The 21,581-nt window shown below is 29.6% G+C and overlaps 2 protein-coding genes across 9 annotated transcripts in view; both read left to right on the top strand.

Moving 5' to 3' along the window:
• Positions 1 to 21,581, top strand: part of LOC127278033 (uncharacterized) — a 471,303-nt gene that overhangs the window by 80,452 nt on the left and 369,270 nt on the right. For 3 of the 8 annotated variants that reach the window (XM_051299538.1, XM_051299540.1, XM_051299537.1), the window contains exon 1: positions 19,073 to 19,873. The gene's annotated coding sequence lies outside the window, so the exon portion shown is untranslated. Of the gene's footprint in view, positions 1 to 6,461; positions 6,552 to 18,943; positions 19,874 to 21,581 lie in introns of those variants that run through there. The other 5 variants (XM_051299533.1, XM_051299534.1, XM_051299535.1 and 2 more) reach the window with 4 other exon arrangements.
• LOC127278045 (uncharacterized) lies at positions 8,804 to 9,585 on the top strand. The gene is made up of 3 exons (XM_051299552.1): positions 8,804 to 8,985; positions 9,084 to 9,212; positions 9,389 to 9,585. The coding sequence occupies exons 1-3, from the start codon at positions 8,804 to 8,806 to the stop codon at positions 9,510 to 9,512; spliced, it is 435 nt and encodes a 144-aa protein (XP_051155509.1). The 3' UTR covers positions 9,513 to 9,585.

Genomic DNA, 21,581 nt, shown 5'->3' with positions numbered 1-21,581 from the left:
ATATATAGTCTACTCTCGATAAGACGAAGTCGAAGGGAGACAAAAAAAAACTTCGAGTTATCGAATATTGATGATTTTCGGGTCGTACATGCAAAAAATTGAAACACTTTTTATTTGTTTGGAAATGATTAAATATGTATTTAATATTTTAACGTTAGGTTACAATTTTATTGTTTAAAATTAAACTGGTTTAAAAAAGTATTTCGTCAGAGTTGTCTATTTTTTTTTGATTTGATGAGGATTTTGCAACGAAATTTTCAATTGTATATAGTGCTGAAAAATCTCATCAGGAACATTCTGTTGCTCTTGGGCGTATTTTTGTAGCCCTAACAAATAATTATTCGCTTGTATTGCCGTTGTAGGTTGTAGGTAACATATCTTTTTTTCGTTTAACACCCTATTCAACTTCCTTAATAATTTTTAATTTCTCGGCAATACTGAGAGATTTTAATTTTCTTTTACTTTCCATATTGATAGTTCAAATAGACTGACTGTACTGAATGAAAGTTGAGGAAAACAGTTGTACTCGAGGAATATACAAAGGACTCATTAATTAAATGGCTATAAAGCGTGACTCATATAAAACTGTTTATTTACTGGAAATGTAATTAACAGAAATTCGACTTATCGAGACGTTATTCGACACTTGGGGTCGGCCAAAAACTTTGACTTATCGAAAAAAATTAACACGCAATGCATATAGGATATGGACGGGACCCAAGAATTACTTCGAATTATCGACAAAATTGAGTTATCACGCTTTGCCTTATCGAGAGTAGACTGTATATATATATATAAAATAATATGAAAATTGTTAAGGTCATGTGATAGACAAAAAAATCAAAAATTACCAAAAATTAGTCAGAAAACGAACACACCCAGTGGGAAATTTACCATTGGCAAAAGAGTGGTCCAATATTGGACCATCATTGGTTCTATAATGACCCAATTGGTTACCATTGGCAATTTCCTACATGGGCAAAAAAATTTCAAGTATGCCACAATTTATGCCAATTGTGAAAAAAAAAAATTATTGACTTCATTGAATTATTGTGTTTTGAAAACTTGTAAAACTGGTCAATTAATTGAGAAGTAAAAACATTTAATTGGGTAATTAAATTAAGCACATAATTATTAAATTTTTTCAAGAAAGCATTTCGAAAGATTTTTGTTTTTCTTATCTTTTTTGTTGTTGGCCTTTAACCAAGTTTTAAACAAGTATAATAAATTTTCAACGGAGATAGACTGAAAAGTCAGTCTTTTTTTTGTGAATTCATAAATTCGCAAAAATTCCAAAAATTAATATTATTTATTTATTATTTTTTACTTACGTCCAAATGAAGAATAATAAATTAACATAATTTTAAGTTGGTCGAATTTTCAAAATTAAGAATTTTTAATTCATCGAATTGATCCATTTTGAATTTTGAAATACTGATGTCAGCTTCGAAATCAGCGACCCTGAAAATCTTAAAGTAACGAGTTTCAGAAGAATCCGACTATTTTTAATAATTTCGATCCGCCATTTTGAATTTCGAAAAACTGATGTCAAATTCGTAATCAACGTCCCCGAAAACCCTTGAGTAACGAGTTTCAGGCGAACATGGTGAATTTTAAAAAATCTGTCCGCCATATTAAATCCGACATTTTGAAAAACTGACAACGGATTCGTAATCAGCAACCCCGAAAACCTTAAGACACCAAGTTAAAAATTATCAAGAAAATTGTGATTGTTCAATTTTTGAAAAGCGTGACAAAAATTTTTATCGGTTATTTATTTGGTCAAATAAAAAAATTGTCGTTTTAACTATTTTATATGAAATAATAATAATAATAATTCGTGCAAATAAAAATTTGGACAAATCATGATTATTGGTAGATTGCAATTTTTTAAATGTCCAGGAAGTTAAACCAAAAAAAAATTAAAATTTTCAAAAAAAAAAATATTGTGCCCCCCATTGAGTAGAAATTTATTTTTTAAAAAAATTAAAATTCAGGCCAAAAAAAAATCAAAATACTTTGTTTAAATATCCAAAAAGTTAAAATATCTATAAACAACAAATATTGTGATGTTTTGTGCACAAATACATTTTTTGAAAAACTCAAAATTCCAGCCAAAAAAATTTTAAAAAACATTTTTAAAACGTTTAAAATCAAAATTTTCAAAAAAACAAATTTTGTACCAAATTTTTGTTCCTGCTCATTTAAGTACAAATACGTTTTTTTTTTTTGAAAAACTCAAAAATTTTTCAAAAATGCATAGATTTTGATATCTAGTACAAGTGTTTTTTTTATCATTTAAATTAATCGTCGTTTTTTAGATACAAAATTTTTTTCAGAAATGTTTGCTTAAAAACGTTTTTTTTTTTGAAAACTTTTTTACGTCACAATATTGAGCAAAAGGACACAATTGCGGGCACAACATTAGTTTTTTTTCAGAAATTTTTTAATTTTAGATGTTCAAAAAATGTTTTTTTTTTTATTTTTATGCCCAGAATTTTGAGTTTTTTCAAGAAGTAATTTTGTACACAAAAGAGAGCAAGTTGAGCACAATTCAGTACAATATTTGTTTTTTTTAGAAATTTTAACTGTTTATATTGAAAAAAATTTTTTAATTTTTCTTTTACCCTGAATTTTGAATTTTACAAAAATACCAGAATTACCCCGATTAAAATTGCCCCTGTATATAAAATATAAGATAAGTTAAAGCAGTACAATGTTTGTTGCACTTCAAATTAAGAATAGTATAAAGCTATATAGGTATAGGTTTTCTTTTATCCACTTGAAAGCAAAATATAAGAAACACACACATTTAAAAAACAACAACAAAAAAAACAAAAGAAAGACCAAAAAAAAATTCTAAATTCAATATCAACAGGCAATATAAGAACTAAAGACGGCACTTGAAATTCTCAGGAAGACAGGTAAAAGCGAGGGGGGATAATACAAAAAAAAAGTGAGGGGAGAGGGATTAAAAAAATTTTAAGCAAAGGAAGGGGGGGGGGGAATAAAAAAAAGATAGCGAGTGGGGAAGCGCTCGGTGCAAAGAAGCATGGTGTCAACCCACTTGCCGAACAACTTTGCAGCAGACCTCTTGCAGAAGAGAGAGACAGTTGAATGCGTGCAAAAAGGAGAATAGCTTTTTTTCTATCTCTCTTTCACTTCATTATGATAATATTTGCTCGATGCAGAAATATAAACAGCTGACCATAAAGGTGGTTTAAAATAGACGCATAGATATCGTGGGATGAGAAATAGAATATCTAGGAAACTAGACCTAATATTAGAGAGGCTTTTTTTATGTATATTTCATTTTGAATAATATACATACATATATATATATATATATTAGCCCCTGCGCGACAACCCTAATTATTTTCCACTTTAATGCTTAATTTTTTAAAGGCTTGCAGGTACTAAAATTATTAAAATTTTATCTAAATTTTGAGGTTATGTTCGTTTCTTGATTTGGGGAATTTCGAAATTATGTTTGACGGACATAGCCTCAAACTCAACAGTCCCTTGACCTATGTCATTGAATTTTGAGGTTATGTTTGAATTAAGGCCTTCAATCCTGGAAACCTATGTCCTTGAATTTTGAGGTTATGTTTGAATTAAGGCCTTGACCCCTGGAAACCTATGTCATGAATTTTGAGGTTATGTTTGATTTAAGGCATTGAATCCTGGAAACCTATGTTCTTGAATTTTGAGGTTATGTTTGACCTATGACCTTGAATTTTGAGGTTATGTTTGAACTTAGGCCTTGAATCCTGGAGACCTATGTGCTTGAATTTTAAGGTTATGTTTGAATTAAGGCCTTGAATTCTGGAAACCTATGTTCTTGAATTTTGAGGTTATGTTTGACCTATGACCTTGAATTTTGAGGTTATGTTTGAACTTAGGCCTTGAATCCTGGAGACCTATGTGCTTGAATTTTAAGGTTATGTTTGAATTAAGGCCTTGAATTCTGGAAACCTATGTTCTTGAATTTTGAGGTTATGTTTGAATTAGGGCCTTGAATTCTGGAAACCTATGTCCTTGAATTTTGAGGTTATGTTTGACCTATGACCTTGAATTTTGAGGTTATGTTTGAACTTAGGCCTTGAATCCTGGAAACCTATGTGCTTGAATATTGAGGTTATGTTTGATCTTAAATCCTGGAGACCTAGGACCTTGAATTTTGAGGTTATCTTCGTTTTAATACTAATTTAAATAGATATATGGGTCATTTCACGTCACTTCGCTGCTGGGTTTGTGGTTAAACTCAGAACTAATTGTAAGTTACTAATATAGGTACATTTCATGTAAAGAGTAACCAACCTACAACCTATATTGTACTTACCATGTAAAAAATAGGTCTTAGGTTGGTTACTTTTGACATGGAATGACCCATATGGAGACAACAGCGAAATCTTTTTATAATATAGAGAGATATATAAATTTATATATTTATTTATATTTATTATATTATTATATATTACACTAAATATTATACAATTATTTATAAATTTATATCAGATATATATGTTTCATGATTGGTCCTCTCTTGCGGAGAAAATTACCCTCACCTTTCTATATATCTTTAATGGAAAGAATAAGAAACATGCGCATCGAATGTACTTTCTCCGTTTCTGGTCTATATATATATATATAAAATATATTCTTAAACCGTTGATAATTCGACGATACGCCATTCCTCATTGCTTTCTCCCTCCATTCTTTTTTTATCGGTCAAACGAATTTACCCACGGGGTTGTGGCACATTTAACCGTTTTTCTTAACTCAGTGGAATTATATACTTCCTTTTTCTTATAAGAACTATTGCTTTTAAAAATAATTTCTTATAGATATGTCAGTTAGTTGTAATGATGTTTATTTTTGTTTATTTTTTTAATCCATCAAAAAAACATAAAAAAAAAGAATAACGGTTTCGCAGACGGAGAAAAGTACTAAAGCGTCATTTTCTGACAATAAATTCGTGTTAATAACAAAAAAAAAAAAAAAAAAAAAAAAAAATAGAACATGAATAAAATTTGCACGAAAATTTCTGATACAGAATGTTGTTAATTTGTGAGAAAAAAAGGATTTAAAGATCTGAGATGCAAAGATACATAATAATAGATCTGAAAGATAAACAGAAGTTGGTAGTCCATCATTTCTACTGTTCTATTGTCGCTATATTGAGACTGTGTATATATACTCTCTGAGAGGATATTCTCTACTATATACATACTATACAATATAAAGAAGATCGCAATGAACCTCGGGGCTGCTGCGTTCAAAAACTTTTTAGTCCCTCAGAAGCTTTTCAAACTTTGATTTATCATTATCAGCAGAAAAGAAGAAAAAAAAAAAAACTTTCAGAGAAACCTCCCTTTTTCAACAAAGTATATCACTTAAAAATTGCTAATCTTAAATGAAATTCATATTTTTTATTATATTAGTTTTGAAAAATAAATATATTACCAAATTCAGTTAATTGAAATACTGCAAAAAAAAAAATGTTAAAAAATACATTTAAAAAATTTTTATAAGAAAACTTAATTAATTTATAACACTTAAAATAAAGATTTTGTGTTTGCAACAAAATCGTTTGTTTATAGGCAATTTTGGTTGTCGTGATCAAGTTTTGTTTGGCTGAAACAAAGTCGTAGAGTTATTTTAACCAAACATTTGGTTAGGCCAACAAAAAACACTCAACCAAACTTTATAATTGACTAAAACAAATAGTTTGGTTGATAATCATTTTTCTTTGAAAACTATATATCTTTACAGATCAATGAATTGTGAAATAAGTGAGAGAGAATGTAATGTAATTAAAAACAAGTGGAAATTTAGAAACAATTTAGATAGTGGATGAAAATTACGTGACACAGCAATATCCTTTGTCAGGATTTTCGCGTTTGCTTTCCATCGTCGTTGTCACCAAAATCCTTGGCGAGCATGAAGCTGTTACCGCACGTGTTGAAAGTGTTACCCTTGAAGTGCACTTTGAAAGTATGCTAAAGGAACGTAATTTTCGCACCCCTCGCTTTTCTTCAACATACATATATATATATATATAAGGGTTCTTGGAAATTGTCGATTTGTTCAATTTAATTTTCATATAAAAACTTTTCAAATCTTATCTACACAAAAAATAGACAGTGCTATATATTGTATATTACACCAATTTCCCTCTAAAAGAAAGAAAAATGACTTCAATATTTTTAGTTCTATCTTTTTTTTTATAAATATTTTATTACTTCATTTCTCCATTTACCCGTGCGTAAAAATTGATTCACTTTGTCTATATTTAAAATAGGGCTATAATTAGGGCGTCCCTAATTTTCCCTGTTTGAAAAAAAGAAATTTTGTAAGTTTTTAATATATTACCTTTTGTAAAGAAAATATAATAACAATTAATGGGAATCTTTATGCAAGTGTTTTAATAATTTTTTATTTTTTAGGTTTTTGACTAGAATTCCTGGACGAAACTCCAAAATAGGCTGTTCACTAGATTCTAAATTAGGCACTGATCAGGGCATCACTTTTTCTAGTTTACAAAAAAGGTAAGTGAATTGAGTTTTTAAATTTACTTCTTGTATATTAAAACACCGTCCGACAAAATTCAACTTTTTTTTGACCCACAAAAAATCCAACATTTTCGGAAACTAGGACCAAAATAAAATTACCCGTATCTGGACGTTTTGCTAGATCAAGTCATTTGTGTTTTTTAGGGGTGAAAACAACCCCTAAATGAAAAATGATAAGATATCTTTTAAAAATTATTAAATTTTTATAAAACTTGGTATCTGGGGGTTTTCTGAGTCGCTGATTATTATTAATCTGATGTCAGATTTTCAAAATTCAAAATGGCGAATTCAATATGGCGATCAAAAATTTAAGATGTTATTAATTTTTTGTAAAATTTGGTTTTTGGGGTCGCTGATGTGAAATCTGATGTTAAATTTTTAAAATTCAAAATGGCGGATATAAAATAAAAAATTAATAACTTTTTAAAAATTTGATCGACATTAGATTAATAATTAGCGACTCCGACTATTTTTTTTGTAGTCATGAGTGGACCACCCTTGGAAAATCATGTTAAAATTCTCAAAATTCATTAAATATCATACAATTTAAATATCTATTAAGTAATTATTTATTTAAAATACTTCATTTTTATTGCACTGTTTCGTGACTTTTTGCAAACATTTTCCTATTTTTAAATTGGAACAAAATATCTTTGAAATGCAGAAAAAATCACTTTAAATTAACTTTAGTACTTTTTATTCATTTAAACGTGAAATGTGTAATTACAGTGTCAAAATTTAGATGGTCCACTCATGAAAATCAACAGAGTCGTACATTAAAAGGAGCTGAACATATATATATATTCCACAACAGAGAAAGAGCTATACTTGCTATTGTATGGAGTTTATTAAAATTTCGATCATACATTTTTGGTTGTTATATAATTATAAAAACTGTTCATAATGCGATAGTTTTCGTTAAAAGTTGTAAATTATTAAGCGATAGAATTACGAGATGAATATTAGCTATATACAGGATTTCAAATTCGATATTGAATATATATGTGACGCTCCACGAGAGAAGGGACCTCTTCCCGAAATAATATTATCCCAAGTGCGAATTGCCAGGACTGCCAATACGGTCCAATATTGGGCCAGTAATGTCAGCCGTATTTCGGCTAACATTACTGGGCCAATATTGGAGTTTAAATTCGTCCCATTACTATGCCTTTACTGGTGCCGATGTTCTTTTTTTTTATTTGACGAGACTGGCCCAAATCTTGGCTCAATAATGGCGCATTAACGACCCAAGTAAGGAGCCAATAATGGCAAATTAAAATTACCGGTAACGAGACGTGTCTCGTCCGATTACTGGGCCAACATTGGCACTGATGCTCACTATTTCTAATTTGCTGATACTGGCCGGAGTTTTGGCCCAATAATGGCACATTAACGGGCCAAATAATGAACCAGTAATGGCAAATTGACATCGCTAATAACGAGACGAATCTCGGCCCATTACTGGGATAATATTGGCACCGATAATAAATTATTATAGAATTTATAATGGCAAAATAAGAATTGCCAATATCGCGACGTGTCTCGGCCGATCACTGGCTAAGCATTGGCACCGATCCTTAATTATTCAAGGATTTATAATGGCAAATTAGCATTGCCAAAATCGCGACGTGTCTCGGCCGATCACTGGCTAAGCATTGGCACCGATCCTTAATTATTCAAGGATTTATAATGGCAAATTAGCATTGCCAATATCGCTACGTGTCTCGGCCGATCACTGGCTCAACATTGGCACTGATGCTCACTATTTCTAATTTGCTGTGACTAGCCGGAGTTTTTGGCCCAATAATGGTACATTAACGGGCCAAATAATGAACCAATAATGGCAAATTAACATCGCTAATAACGAGGCAAATCTCGGCCCATTACTGGGATAATATTGGCACCGATAATTAATTATTTTAGAATTTATAATGGCAAATAAGCATTGCCAATATCGCGACGTGTCTCGGCCGAATACTGGCTCAGCATTGGCACTGATTTTCTACTATTCAAGGGTCGATGTATATAATGGCGAATTATAATTGCCAGTAGTGCGACGTAGTTCGGGCCAATAATGGCAAAAAAAATCTGCCAAGTGTTTATCGTTGTTTACGAGTGCTACAAGACATGCGCATGTGTTTACGTAACCTGAAACTGTAACACATAACCTAAAACTGTTGTTTGCCGAGTAATTTACTTTTTATAAGTAATTAATATATGCCAAAAAAATGACCAGTTACAAGTCAGTGAAGTATCGGGCCTTAAAACGATTACTCGAGAAATATAGCAGTGATGAATTCGAGCCGCCAGATAAATTGATGAACTTGTCTCTAAGTGGATCGACTTCGGATTTTGTCAGTTCGGAGTCAGCATGTTCAACAATGGACAATAATTTAATTCCACAATATGAGTAAGTTATATTATATACAATATAAAAATAATTATTTTTATCTTATGAATTTTACAATTATATATGTGTATCTTACAATGAGAAATAATTTTTTCCAGATCGGATCGAAATATGGGAAAAGTGTGTTTGTCAGAGAATCTCCCTTTGCCAGAAAAATCAGATTCACCACCTGTTCCATCTGCAGTTGATGTTGATAATTTTGTGTTGCCCATTGTAGCTTCTCAGAGGTAAATGTTTAATAAATTTATAATATAATTTAATTTCTTGAGATTATTCTTAAAAAAGTCAATTGAAAAATTATTTTGTCTATTTTTTCTTTTTTTCCCTTTAAATAACTCAAATATATTAACTTTAAAAAAATTCAGTTTATTAATTAAAAATGGTCAATTTTAATCAATTTTAGTGACGATTCTCTGTCAGCTTACGATTCTGACGAGATGAAGGAGGCAGAAAAAAACTTTGCAGAAAATTGCAAATTGGACCAAAATGGCCAAAATGACGCAGAAGAACCTGAAACATTGCGTTAACTTTAATAAGCTCATTGTAAGCTCCTTATTGTACCTTCAAAAAGATAAAAAAAATAAAACGTATTTTACTTAATTTTTTCGTATTTTTATTATTTTAATTAACTATTAAAAATTAATAATTTATTTCATTGAAAATAATTGAGCCGATATTGTCCCATTATTAGTCGCCAAGATCGAGCCATTAATGTCTGCCGAGATTTGGCTGCCGAATGTCAGCCGACACTCGAAAACTAACATTCGACCAAGAATCGGCACCAATATTAGGTCAATAATGGCAGCCGATTGTCGGCCGCCGACGTCCAGCCGTGGTAAACATCCAAGAGTCGGCCCAGTTATCGGCCCAGTCTTGCTGCCAACACTCGGCGCCATCGTTGCCAATACTGGGCCGATATTGGGCCGTGTTGATTTTCGCACTTGGGTAGGCTTAGTTTTCATGTACGGTGCACGTAAAAATGAGCCTAATGTTATTTAGGGACTAGGTCCCTTCTCTCGTAGAATTTTGAAGAAACAAGCATAGGACTAGATTCTCATGAAGGAAAATTATTTTAATATAATTTAGCAAAACGACCTTCATCTCAATTGCGAAATAAATTTAAGAACATAATAGAAGAACAAAATTATGATTCTATTTCAAAACAAAGAATTTTAGATGCTGAACAAGGTAAAACTAAGCGTTACATAATTGATAAAAATGTACTTTATTTTGTCGTAGAAGATAATAAAAAATTATGCTTAACAAAAAGTATAATTGATGAAACACATGAAATTTATGAATACGTCGGTTCGCAGTGAGTTTTTTGTATGTTAAATGAAAATTTTTATTATCCACATTTTGCAAAAATAATAAGACATAGAATATAAAGTTGTGACTCATGTTAGATAAATAAAGTTTTTAATTAAACAAAGTTTTCTGAAATAAGAAACTAAGCACCCAAAAAATCAGGTGTTTATCGATTGATTTTTATGGTCCATTACTAACTTCTAAGGGAGAATTCAAATACATATATATACCACGAAAGAGCGTATAAATAAAATTTTTAATCATCATATTAAAGAATTCGGTAAATCTGAAAATACAATTTATTTAATGCAAATAAAAAATTATTTGGTTCAAATAAATATTTATTTGGTTCAAATGAATACACAGAAAATTGAAAGGTATTAAAATAAGCTGCAACGCTTCTTATTTTAATCCATTTTTACTTATTTTAATACCAAAATGGATTAAAATAAGAAACATTTGATTAAAATAAGAAGTGTTGCAGCTTATTTTAATACCTTTTAGTTTTCTGTGTATTTATTTGATAATAGACGTAAGTAACCGAGTATTTGAATCAAATAATTTTTTTCCACTGCATATCAAAAGTATATTTCAATTTCTTTTTTTTTTAAATAAAAATTCGCAAAGTATTGTTTAAAGAAATTTTTTTCACTGAATTTTTACAAAAAAACATGTAACACGTAGAAAAAAATTTGTAAAATATTGTTGAAAATATGAGAATATTTCCTTTTCACTGAATTTTTTAAAGGACGGCCAGATACTGAAAGTGGTGTGTTATAAAAATTGAAGAAGATTTGCAAGAAAGGAAAATCAAAGTCTCCGATCATGTACGGAAGGGTCTGTTGAGATAAAGATGTGGGAAAGAGAGAGAGCGAGAGTGAATAAGAGAGATAAGATTATATGAACGAGAGAGAGAGAGAGAGAGAGAGAGAGAGAAATGTAATACAAGAAGTCAGCAGTTTTTGTTAAAAATATATTCGACGAGCATTCGCGAGAAATATCACCTTAGCTCTCCAGACCGGTATCTCACCTCAGCAAGCGCGTCTCTTCTTTATTTCCCGCACCTCTCTTCCCTTTTATATATATATATATATATCTACCCCTTCAGAATCTTTCTCTCTCTTTTTTTTCTATACTACATGCGCCTTTCTTTTTTCCTCATTGACTCAAGGAAATCTTTCTGCCTTTCTGCAGTTCCTCTTTGCTTTTATTTTCTTTCATGTGCACTCGTGCATATATTCTTACAACTATGCATCTTTTTCATTTTGGTATATATATTGTATATTAAATTATAATCCATTGTTTAAATTCATTTTTTTCCAACCATAGATACAAATACAGGGCAATTTTTTTTTATATGGAAACAAATTCTGTTGATTAAAATTGTTTCTATACACAATCAAGCCTAATAATTTTACTGTTTTTAATTGTGTGGCTTCTAGGAATAAATAAAGTTTACAACAATTCTCTAACTATTCACATTTATTTATTATAAGATTGTTATTCACTTTACTATAATTTATGATTAAAAAAAAAAGAAGATTCAAATAATTTACAAATAATCACTCCACATGATTTTATTTATATTTAACATAATTTAATAATGTATCGTCGTCTATATAGTCTTTATTATTCGCCCTCGTGTCGAGTACTGACCATGTTCGTTCTTTTCATATATAAATTTCTTAATTCAAATCTTCGCGTTTAATCGCACGTCAACGACAATTTTCGGTTGTCATGTTAGTCATTCTTAACAAAAATAATATTCATTTTATTTATTAGATTATGATAGATACGCTGTTCTTTCTTGCTTTTCTCATTAAAATTATTGAGGTTATGTTTGCCTCTATTTTTATTAAAATTTAGAGGTTATTATCGCACCATGGCATATAACCTTGAACTTTTAGGTTATGATCGCACTATGGCATATAACCTTGAACTTTGAGGTTATGGTCGCACTATGTCATATAACCTTGAACTTTGAGGTTATAATCGCACCATGCTATATTACTTTGAATTTTGAGGTTATATGTTCTCCTTTGACCTTGAATTTCCAGATTATGTTCGCCTTCTGATCTATATATAATGAAATTTTGAGGTTATGTTTGTTTAGAAGACAAAATTGGAATTAAAAAAAACAGGAGGAGGTTAGAAGTTATGTTACATAACTATTAATATAATTTATTTATTTGTATTAATATAAATACCTGCATAAATATTAAAAGCTTGAAAACGAATTAAAATTGAGTTCAAATTCTAATTTGAATTTGAAACACACAATTCTAATATATATTAATTTTAAATGTTTTTCTTATATACTTTCTCATTACATGTTTGTTGATGAGTAAGAACGAAAATCGGATCTAGCACAATCTCCTGCAATCTGCCTCTCGTTAACGGCCATTACGTTGAAAACGTTGCGCGTACTTGAATCATATTCTCTCGGGTTTTTTTTTTTTTTTTTTTTTGGTTTTAAACTTCGAAGCGTTGTTCACGGTGCCTTCGTTAGCTTTAGTTAATAGCCTTCGTTAACGTTGCTAGGCATGCTATCATTGTGGCAACAATTTTATTTATTATTTTTTCTTTTTTTCCTTTATATATATATATATATATATATACGTTTTGCAAATTTTAACTGTTGCGCATTTATTAATAAAATAAATAAAATATTTCTATTAAAATTTAATATTTGAAATAAAATAAAATACAATTCCGCACCTTTTCTTTTTTGGTCAATTTTAATTTTAACTCTTGCGCGGATTTATAAAGAAAAAATATAAATTTGTTTATTTTTACATAATATTGCCGAGTAATATTTTTGTAAAATAATTCGACAAGGTAAAAAAAAATATATATATATTATATAAATAAAAAATTAAAATAAAAAATTTAATACACAAATATTAAAAATCCCGAGGTATAAATATTTGAAATACCAAGAGATTGTAAAAGCAAAAATAAAAAATAAAAAAAAATGCGGAAAGTCTCCATGTTATCGAATTCTGTGATAGCATTAATCGCGCAGGCATCGAAAGAGTGAGAGAGAGAGAGAAAGATTCAGGAACCGCGCGCGCGAGTGAATCGGCTCTTGCGATTACATACAGTTTTGCGAATATATCTGTACGGGCACGATTCGAATGTCGCGAGTGAGAAAGACAGCCGCAAAAGGAGAGAAGAGATATAATACCGCGCATCGAATTCTTCGAGAAAGAAATTCAAGAAGACATTCGAAGTCGAGGCAATTATTTTTCTCTCTCTCACTCGAGGAGCGCGACGTAGGGAAAGGGAAACCAAGCGTGTCGAAAACTCGTTTGCCAAAGGTCAGACGTGGGTACGCTTACGGAATTACATCCGTTGCCTCAGGGTCTTTTTAAGGTGCATTCACGATCATTGTTTTCTCGCGAAAATCACGCGCCCCGCTGACTTTCAAGACCAAAAGTCAAAACAAGACCAGATTCTATCATATGATCCTTGCATTATATACATACACATATTGTATATGAATATATATATATATATATATCCTCTCAAAACACACACACAAACATGTATATATGTATATGCATACAGTAGTCGTGAGGTAACGAGATATAGAAATTTCGAGACAATGCGTCTCATCGATTCTACAATGTTGATATATTGACATCTTTAAATCCGTTACATTCGATATTTTGAGAGCCATATATATTATGTGGGTATGGAAAAAGTTTCAATATACACAGAATAAAGTATACCTAATCTCATTTTGAGAGGAAAATTCCTATTTTAATAAAATTGTTCGTAATTGAGGACACCAATGCAATAACCAGACGGACGCTCGGACCGGCCGCGCTGAAGGCAGTCAACGAATGAAAAAGTCGAAAAAATTCAAAATTTTGATTTTTGAAATATACTACGTTGTATAAAATAAAACGACGCATCTTTTTTTCCTTACCTTTTTTTGTAGAACGAATAGTTTTGACAATAATTGCGAAAAACTAAATATTTTCAATCAACAAATTTTATTTTTAAACACAAATCGTTCCAGTTCCGACAAATATTAATGAATTTACTTCAAATTTTGTATACCCACGCATTTAGGTCTAGAGAAGACGATAGCATGATGAAAAAGTTAAAAACCGTAAATTATTTAATTATTTATTAATTTAAATAATAACTTACCTGTACTCTCGTTTTCTTATCTTCGCCGACAAAAAGTCTGTGGGGAACTTTTTCGTTGAAAAAACTTCCAGTGAGACATTTGTTCCTCACATATCGAAGAAGTTTTGTGGAAAAATTCAGATCGATTTATTCAAAACTGACGAAGATACACAATTTTTAATGAAAAACACGCAACGCTTTGGCTGATTTGTGTGTTTATATTGCTGAACATCGACCTTATCGACAATGCCGTCTGGCAGTGTTGGATCGTGGATCGCGGAGTTATTTTCCCTGTTTAAAAGAAAATGTAAATAAACTACGAATAAGTAAACTAAGTTCTTAACATTAACTTTTGTAAAAGGAAAGATTAACAATTTAAAGGAATCTTTATACTAATGTTTTAAAACTAATCAGGGCCTCACCAGTTTTCCCTATTCGAAAATGAAATATTTTACAAACAAATAAAGTTACCGTAATTCTGAACTTACCAATCGAAAGCTTATTAAATTTCGCATCCAACAACCCCTTTATAAAGTATATTGGTTTTATTTTAGTTAAATAACAATTAATAATTAAAAAATTAATAATATTTGAATAAATGAATGTACACATTGCTAATTTTTTTTTTACTCAAAAATTTTGTACAATTTCTACGTCAAACAAGGCCCAGATAAGTATTATTACTATCGATTGAAAATTAATAAAATAGCAAAAGTAATTTTTTTCACTAATTCATTAAAGTAAAATTTAACTAATTCGTAACAAAAAATCAGTAACTAAATTTTTCACAAATTAATGTTTCTTATCGCTAATTATTTTTATAAATTTAATAGAATTTTTTTTTATGAATATAAATTTAAAATTAAGTTTGATATTAAATTCGGTTAAATATTTTTTTTTTCGTTTTTTGCAAAAAAAAGTGAAATACGTATTTTTTTTATATTAACACAGTTAATATTAGTTTGTATTAGCACAGTTACATTGTCCTTATAAAATTTGTGACCATGAATTGTAGAGGGTTTTTTTTCTATTCGGGATTTAGAGGTGACTTTCACATATTCCTTTTATAATAAACTAGCGATGTATTTAAATTAATATATTATTAATATTGTATAAAATTTATCTTAACTTTGATCAGTATCATTGAAGGATGAAATGACAATTGTTAAATATTAAATGTTTTAATTTATTATAATTATAACAACAATATTAATTATATTATATTATAATATTTTTTTTTTTATATTCTATTATATTATATTGCTGTAAATTGCCACACAAACACATGGAGATTTTGCAAATTTTTTAGAAAAATGTTCATAATAAATCGAAAAACCTTTTAAAATATCGGTTTTTATTTTTATTATCCAGAGTAAACATTTATAAAGAGATTTTAAAGGTATATATTCAAAAATTCGTAAAAAATTGCAAAATAACCCTTTTTTGGGATGAAAATGTAAAATAACCCTTTTTCGGGTTAAAATTGAAAAAACATGTTACAAAAAAAAGTATGTAAGATTTTCTAAAAGCATATGGCAAAGTATTTTGATTAATTTGAAAATAAGTAAAAATAGATTTTCACGGTGTCGGTGTCGCTTTTGGAAATTTGTTAACTTAATATAATAGAAGATATTCTAAAGACGTCAATTACTTACAATAAAGATTTCTAAAATTTTTAGCTTAAAATATTGAATAATTTACTTGATCACCTAGGCACTGAGCCTTTTTCAGGGTGTACGTCTAACAAGGATTGAGAAAAAAATTCCCTGACTCCTCCCTGACATTTTTTGATTTTTCCCTGACTTTTTAATAACCTTATTTCTGCTTTCTTTGGACAAAAATATGGTTACTGACATATTTAACAATAAATTAATTTCTAATGGTAGTAACAAATGGTAATAAAAACCATTCAAGTTTTTTTAGATTAAAAATTTTTTAAATTTACACAAAATTTTAATTTTTGTAAAAATTTGCAGAAATTTCTCTGACTTTCCCTGCCCGTTAGACACCCTGCTTTTTATTTAAAAGATCTTCCATCATCAACATTTTTTAATGCACCACTTTTTTTGCTTGTTACCACATAAATCAAATGTTTGCTAAATTTAAACCTAATTTAGATCTGTTTAATTCATTCCAGTCTAGGTTCCTTCAGAGTCTCAATCACTATAGTTTAGGCTTAATTTACTTTTTACATTTATATAAAAAAAAACTATTAATGTTATATTTTTTTTTGTTACCCATTTATGAACCAAAAAATGGTCCGCGTGGAATGTATATAAATAAATAAATATGTGCCCAAATTTTCGATTATAAACAAATTAATTTTTTTTTAACTTTGGACCCGATATTTTTTACTTTTTTTTTTTATTTTTACATACCTGGAAATTTCAATTTCAATTTCATTTATTAACGGGACATGCCCTTTCGTACAAAAGTACTCCTAAATTCTAATAGTTACGTAAGTAATAATACAAAATATAAAATATTAACTAAATCTAGGTAGGCGCTATAATGGTTAAAGTTCAGTATAAGTTTATACAGTAAAGAATAACATAAATCAAATTACATTATTATCAAAGGAGAAGATTAATTTTTGATAAATTGAATCTGCTTTACCATTATATCAATTAATTTCAAAAATAATTGTTATTGTTCAATAATACTAATTTTCTTTAAATCACAATGTGTACATTTAGTTCTGTATGTATTTCCTTAAATCACTTTCAATAGATAGAAATAAAATAAGTTTATCTCAAGGAAGGGACACAACCTTGGGCACCAAGTGGGGAAATCACTACAGATTCTCCTTACACGCATCTATTTGGACTGTAAGAGTGGATGTGCGATTTCTAGGGGGGGATTTTAATTATGGTATGAAATACTGAGAATATTTTGCAAAAAGTTTTAGAGTGGGCCTGATAATCCTTTTTATTTAAATAATTTGATTAAAAAAAATTTTTTTTTTCTTTTTTTTTATCAAAATTAAATGCATTTTTATTTGATTTTCTATGGATAAAGCAAAAGATCCTAATGGACAAAAAAAGAACTTTTTATTTTGAAAAATAAAAAAAAACAAATTATTTAAACAAAAAGGATGATTAGGCCCATTATAAAACTTTTTGCAAAATATTCTTATTATTTCAAGGTATGTAAAAATAAAAAAAATATAAAAAAAATTGTGTCCAAAGTTAAAAAAAATAATTTTCTTTATAAAAAATCGTTATTTTTTATATAACAATTTTTTAAAAAATTTTTGTTAGCATATTTCGAAAATTGATAAAAATCTGCAATTTTTTTTTCTCTTGGCAAAAATTCCTAAATTCAATACTTTTAGAGTTAGATGTCATTGAAATTAGGTCTACATTGGTCTATCCAAAATGTCATATGTAAATTTCACGTGGAATCGTATGTAATCTTTATTCTGTATTTTAATTATTGTTCTTATGGTATGCCTGAAACAAAAAAAAAGATATTATTATTATTTATATATTAATATTATATTTGGTCCTAATAATAATATTTTTTTAAACTATTTTTAGTAAAAGAGTGACTAAAAATTTAGTGAAAATTCTTACTAATTTAAATTAGTAGCTCACTTTAACTAATTTAGATTTAGAGAATTAATTTTATAATTATAAATAAAAACTTGGTTATAATTATATATTTTCCTTTTTTAAATGCATTAAATTTTACTGAAATACTGTTCTAAAACTCAAGGTCCTTCAAATAAAATAATGATCCACATACAATCAGTAAAAAACAGCAGTAAAATTGTATAGATTTGACTTCTATTTTTATAAATATATGAATACTTAACACATGTGACACCTAACCTCTTCTTTTCTACTTTCATAAGTTGTGACTGATTCGAAAAAATATCGATATATATATATATATATATATATATATATATATATAGTTCAACAAAAAACTACTTTATAATATATCTATATTTGTACAATATTCGCGCCGAAAAAGAAAAGAAATTCAGCTGGTCTTCTCTTTCCTCGCGCGATGATATCGTATTCCAAAAGATCTTTCTTGAACCATGTATATGTGTATGTGTGCATGGCATCGGCGTGGGTATAAAGAATTTTCGGCGCCCTCTCTCTCTCTCTCTCTCTCCCCCCCACCACCACTCTTTCTATCGTCCGGCGAAACAAGATTACGTCGATGTACAGTATCCGCGTCCTCCTCCCCTCCAACCGACCCACTGCCACCCACCCACCAACGCGCGATAGTGTCCAAACCTAACCCTGTTGCCGGTTCTCCAGGCATGCACAAGCAGAGGCTGGGTTCCTCGCACACACTCAACCTAGAGGGGAAGAACGTCCGCGCATGCGTTCAATATTCACTATCGAGCTGTGGAGAGGGTCTCCTCGCGGTATCGTTTATCTATGTGCGTGAATTTGTGTGCACACATTTATAATAAACGTGTATGTATTAGAAGAGAGCGGGTGGTATACACCATCAAAAAGAGAGTGAGTGCGCATGAGAATGTATATGCAATAAAGAGAGAGAAACACTGACTCAAGAGCTAAAAGTGTGTGTAGTATGTATATAGGCAAAACAGAGACAGACTGACTCCATGGCGTTATTCCGGAGGGGAACTTGAATACATACGACGACGACTGGAAGCAAGGGGGGCGCTGGCATCGCTGTCAGACAGTCGCTGTCGCGCTAGGCAGGACCCCGCTAGATGTGTCGAGCTGCTCAGTCGCAATAATTCCGTCGCCTAACCAGCATCGCTCGCCTATATTATATCTTTTTTCACCCCCTCTCTCTTTCACTCACTTTGAAACGCATTCGATGCTTCCCGTCAGCTGCAGTAATAAATACACATTTTATTCACAATAACAATACAGAAATATAAAAAAAAAAAAAAGTCCAACCGGTCGTTATCTCTCAAATACTAAAAACCGTTCGCGAGTTTTGTGTGTGGGTGGTTTGGATTTCTTGCTTGCTACATAACACATCAGCGAGAGGATCGAAGCTGCTTTATACTCTTCTCTCGCTATATTTTTGCTCTGTGTGTGTTTTTTGTGGATATTGCTGCTATGAGTCGGAAGAACAGTGCTTTTTACATTATTCGGCATCGTTAAAAGTGACAGGAAGAAAAGGGATATCAAAAAAAAATTTCAGTGCGCGATTCGGTGATAAGTGATAAAAAAAAGAAAATAAAAAAGAGCTCCAATTTATGTTACATCGGGACCGACGACAAATCGAGAGTGTTTTTTCATTAAAAGTGATTTTTTTTTCTCTCCCTCCCCCGACAAATTTTTTCCAATCTCTCTCTCTCTCACTGTCTCTGGAGTAAAATAAAGGCAACATTGCGCTGACCGAGAAAAGCGAGACTGTTCGTCGTACCACGACGACCTCGACATAACCTTTCACGGCGACATCGTGGGCGAGATCTTCGGACCTCGTGTTCCGGCATAAGGTACTTCTGCATTCCATTCGCATCTTATGTAAGGTTATGTTTGTCCCCCGCCCTCCCTCTATAACGACGTGAGTTATCTAATTTACAATTTTTTCCATGTTTTTTATTTGAGGTTATGTTGGGATATTTTAATTATAGTATTGTGAAAAAATTTTTTGGATTATGTGTCGTGTGAAAAAAAAACAATTTTTTTTGAAACGCGCAATTTTTTCACGCAGCACGACTTTTCGACGTTGACGTGCTTGCGACGGCGACGTGTGCGTTTCAGCTGTGTGACGTCATTCGTTGGCGATAAAAATCGGCGTTTCCATGATAGTATATATACATGTATATGTAGGAGTTAAAGGCTCGCCGCGTTGCCACCTCTGCATTTTTGTTGTTTTTTTTATTTTTCCCCCTCGGAGAATATTATTATTATTATTCTTTCACAGAAAAAAAGTGCAATGTCATTTTCATTGTTTCTATTATTTGCATTGATTTTACATAATATTTTGTTATTCTTTTATTTTTCGGGAGTGTTAAAAGAGAAAAAATGGACTAAAATCGGATTTTATTTATTTGGAAAAACAGTTTTTAAAATTTCTAATATTTTATATGAATCATTATTTGTCTTTGGTTTTCCTCATTGTTAAGAGAAAGAAAAATGCACCCTAAGTAAATAGCCACAAGACATTTTTCTATAGAATTTTCTTTACACACACACACATATATAAAAATAACAGAGAATTTTTTTTTTATTATTATTATTATATATTGCATTGTTTATACAATGTAAATTTTCTTCTTTTCTTGACACGCGGTTTCACCAAACCAAATATTATTGACAAAATGTCAAAATAAAAATTCGACAAAAATATATATTGAATGTGTTATTTTTTAATTGCCAGTGTTTTTCTGTTAAAATTAAAATCAACAGTATATTTATTAAGTGAAAATATAAAGAGAAAATTTTTCCCATTAAATGTTTTTTAAGAATAAAATTACTGAAGTATAAATTTAATTGTAGTAACTTTGTTACAGTTTTTTTTTTTGGAAAATGCGGTGTGTGTTATAACCTCAAAGAATATTTAATTCTCTGTAAATATTGGATTTTTAAAATTGTTTTTCCGACTTTTTTTCATTTTGGTCAACATTTTTTTTTTATTGTTTTATTAAATGTTATTATTAATTAAATTAAATACTATTATTATTATTATTAAATGTTTCGGTTCGAAATAATTTTTGGTGACCATTTTCAGTTATAAATATTTTTTTTATAAAAACCGGATGATTTACAATTTAGAATAAAATTACTGATCAACATTTTTCAGAGTTAAATAAAATGCACATTGTCAATATATATATATACTCATAGGAATGAAAACAAGTCATTAATTTAAATAAATGAATAAGCTTAAAAAAAATGAAATGAAATTGACCTAGTCAATAAAAACAATATGACACCAATTTAAAAAAGAAATATGATAAATAATAAAAAAATAAATATGAAAATAAAAATAAATACTAAATTACTAAAAGTAAATATATATAAATAATCTAAATTTAATTTGACGTCACTTCGAGATGAAATTTTCCAACCTTTATATTGAACCTTATAAATTTACTTTAATTCTATAAATAAATTTTAAAGCTTTTTTCGTTCTTATAATATGTCTCTATATATATTTAATCACCCTTTGATTGTAAACTTATAAACCTATAACAAACC

The sequence above is a fragment of the Leptopilina boulardi genome, unplaced genomic scaffold, assembly GCF_019393585.1.
Source record: "Leptopilina boulardi isolate dan_hultmark-lab unplaced genomic scaffold, ZJU_Lbou_2.1 LbouV2_194, whole genome shotgun sequence".
Classification (NCBI taxonomy): domain Eukaryota; kingdom Metazoa; phylum Arthropoda; class Insecta; order Hymenoptera; family Figitidae; genus Leptopilina; species Leptopilina boulardi.
The sequence above is the reverse complement of the archived record's forward strand: the minus strand, read 5'-3'. Positions and strand labels throughout refer to the sequence as shown.